Source organism: Vicugna pacos, chromosome 4 (genome assembly GCF_048564905.1).
Source record: "Vicugna pacos chromosome 4, VicPac4, whole genome shotgun sequence".
In the NCBI taxonomy this organism is placed as follows: domain Eukaryota; kingdom Metazoa; phylum Chordata; class Mammalia; order Artiodactyla; family Camelidae; genus Vicugna; species Vicugna pacos.
This window is the reverse complement of record NC_132990.1, coordinates 68,763,759-68,766,735: the sequence shown is the minus strand read 5'-3', so window position 1 is coordinate 68,766,735 and position 2,977 is coordinate 68,763,759. Positions and strand designations below refer to the sequence as shown.

The window sequence follows — 2,977 nt, the reverse complement described above, 5'->3', positions numbered from 1 at the left end:
CTTTGTGCATGAGGATATTTGAATCCATGTTGTTCATGGTAGCAAAGGCTTAGAGGACAACTAGGGACATGAATATTAAGTCATGTGCTGCTGGAATATGATGGAAAAAGTCAAAAGTAAAGAACCAGAACATAGATCGATATCAAAAAAATATATATATAAAGAGAAAAAACAAGAATGAGATATATGCCAAAGAATTACTGAGGTAAATGGAAGAAAAGCACACATAAAGAAAGCAATAATATATATATATTTCAAGGACATATACATCAGTAAATAAACAAATGGATGATGGCACTGAAAGACGTATGCTTGCTTAATGGTTGGGTGCCCAAGATGTGGGAACATGATTAGGTTTAAGCAATTAGAGGAAAAATCAGTAAAAAGTAAATTTAAAACTTATGATTTGTATGGATTGTTAGTATAATTTGAAGTTCACTAAGAAGTGTAAGCTTTGAAATAAATGCCTCCGAAGATAAAATAACCACAACAGTCATACTTTGTTGGCCTTGGTTCATTATTCCTTTGATTTCCCTGTTTATTATTTTATTGAGCTCCTCTTTTTGGCAAGGAGGTTTAGAGATAAATATTAGGAAGCCATCATTGAAAATTCATTTTGATATAGAGAGAACAATAAAACTACCTTATCTAAAATAAATAAATCCCTCCTTACTTCTGTAAGTCACTATCCCCTTATGTGACTTTATTTCTCTTTATAAAATGTCAAACTATCTGATGATAAATAGATGACAGATAGATCGATCAATCGATCCTCCATTAGAAGGTAAGATGCACAAACAGATCTTTCTATGCTATATTCACAACTGTGTCCCCACTCCCAGAAGAATATTTTTCACAGACTAGGTGCTCAATAAAAAATTATTTCTAAAGTTTAATGTTAAACTGAATCAGGAAGGTTCGATTCTGTTCCTCAAAGAAAATTCTTCCTCTTGAGTTCACGCTATCAATACAAGAAGCTTGTGAAATCTTAGAGTCGGGAAGGAAGGGCAGCATCAAGGACCACAAAGCTGACAAGTCGCCTGTGTGGTAGCTAATCACGACCCTATGGGTGGACAGGAAAGAGAGGAAGAAACATAGACTTACTGGTTTGTTTGTGGTTACAATTATGAAAGATGTGTGTTAAATTGTAGGATCACCTCTATCTTAGCTGACTCCATGGAAAAAATCAACCAGACTAGCAGTGTCTCTGAGTTCATCCTCCTGGGACTCTCCTCCCGGCCTGAGGACCAGAAGTCACTCTTTATACTCTTCCTCACCATGTACCTGGTCACCATAACAGGGAATCTGCTCATCATCCTGGCCATCCGCTCTGACCCCCACCTCCAGACCCCCATGTATTTCTTCTTGAGTTTCCTGTCGTTCACTGACATTTGCTTCGTAACAACCATTGTCCCCAGGATGCTGATCAACTTCCTGTCGGAGAAGAAGACCATCTCCTATGCTGGGTGTCTAACCCAGATGTATTTTATATATGTTTTGGGCAACACTGACAGCTGCCTTCTAGCAGTCATGGCCTTTGACCGCTATGTGGCCATCTGTGACCCCTTCCACTATGTCACCATCATGAGCCACCACCACTGTGTCCTCCTGGTGGCCTTCTCCTGCTCATTGCCTCACCTCCACTCACTCCTACACACACTTCTGCTGAATCAGCTCACTTTCTGCAACTCCAATGTCATCCACCACTTTCTCTGTGACATCAACCCACTGCTGAAATTGTCCTGCTCCTCCACATTTGTCAACAATATCACAGTAAAGACAGAAGGACTTGTTGTTTTGGTGACTCCATTTCTGTGCATTGCTTTTTCATATATACGAATCCTCATTATGGTTCTCAAGATTCCCTCAGCTGCTGGGAAACACAAAGCCTTCTCCACTTGTGGTTCCCATTTTACTGTGGTGATCCTGTTTTACGGAAGCATCTTTTATGTCTATTTAAAGCCCCTGTCCAGCTACACTGTTAGGGACCGCATGGCAACAATTGTCTACACAGTTCTGTCCTCTATGCTCAACCCTTTCATCTACAGCCTGAGAAACAAAGACATAAAGAGGAGCCTGGGGAAGCTGATGGGCAGGAGGATGTCCTAGCCAGAACCTCTGTGGGCATGTTCACGAGTTCATGTCTCTTCTGGACCCTGTTTCTGCTGGTTCTTGATACACACAATAAACTCTTGTAAGTCAGCAGGTTATCACTCTTATGTGTCATGGATCTTGGGTTGTATCCACTTTTTTACACATGCAACTATCAACCAATGGAACTTTATTATGATTCCATAATCAGCTCAAGGTCTACCAAAATCCTGACTTCCAGTTTTTATAACTCTGCCTTTCTCCTCCCACCTTCCTCTTCTCCAGGAAACCACTTCCTTTTCATTCGCTCTCAATGCTGTTGAAACTTTTGTTTTCCACAAAATTTCCTAGAAATAATTTAAATCTGATTAATGACTTTTGATTCCCTTCATAGCCTTCTGATTGTAATGAAATTTCTGGATGAACTAGCTTTTTGAAAGTCATCCCAGTGATTTAGAAAAAGAGAGAGGCAGACAGAGACAGTGACAGAAAGACTGAAACTCCTATAAAATTGAAATGTCCACCAGACAAGGAATGTGTCTGGTCCCACAAGTATGCAAGGATCCCATTGACTCTTCCTTCTTCCATATCTCTAACAGAAGAATGTTCTGGGCTCTGTAATGAGCAAAAGCCCAACTCTTAGCCCTGCTTAGCAAGTGACTTAGTAGTTCAGCACACAACTGCCCCAATGATCAGGCCAGTGTGCCCAGGGGCCGTGTTGCCTCTGGGTCTCTACCCTGGTCCTCTGGCATTTGTGCCTCAAAGGCATTGGCTCCTCTTGTCCCCTCTCTTAGCTTCAGTTCACCTTAGCAGGTCCCCTGTTTCCACCATCACTGCCCTTCAAAAACCTGTCTGCCTCCCAACGAAAGATTTACTGTCTGTCCTT

At 41.1% G+C, this 2,977-nt stretch overlaps 1 protein-coding gene across 1 annotated transcript; it reads left to right on the top strand.

Annotated features, from left to right (window-relative positions):
- Nucleotides 1-1,173: 1,173 nt before the first annotated feature.
- On the top strand, nucleotides 1,174-2,111 carry LOC102539991 (olfactory receptor 1L8-like). The gene has a single exon (XM_006205546.3). The coding sequence runs from the start codon at nucleotides 1,177-1,179 to the stop codon at nucleotides 2,107-2,109; it is 933 nt and encodes a 310-aa protein (XP_006205608.1). The 5' UTR covers nucleotides 1,174-1,176; the 3' UTR covers nucleotides 2,110-2,111.
- Nucleotides 2,112-2,977: the final 866 nt, after the last annotated feature.

What these genes read in the sequence shown, in the direction of transcription:
- LOC102539991 (XM_006205546.3), top strand. Translation starts at nt 1,177, where the DNA reads ATGGAAAAAATCAACCAGACTAGCAGTGTCTCTGAGTTCATCCTCCTG.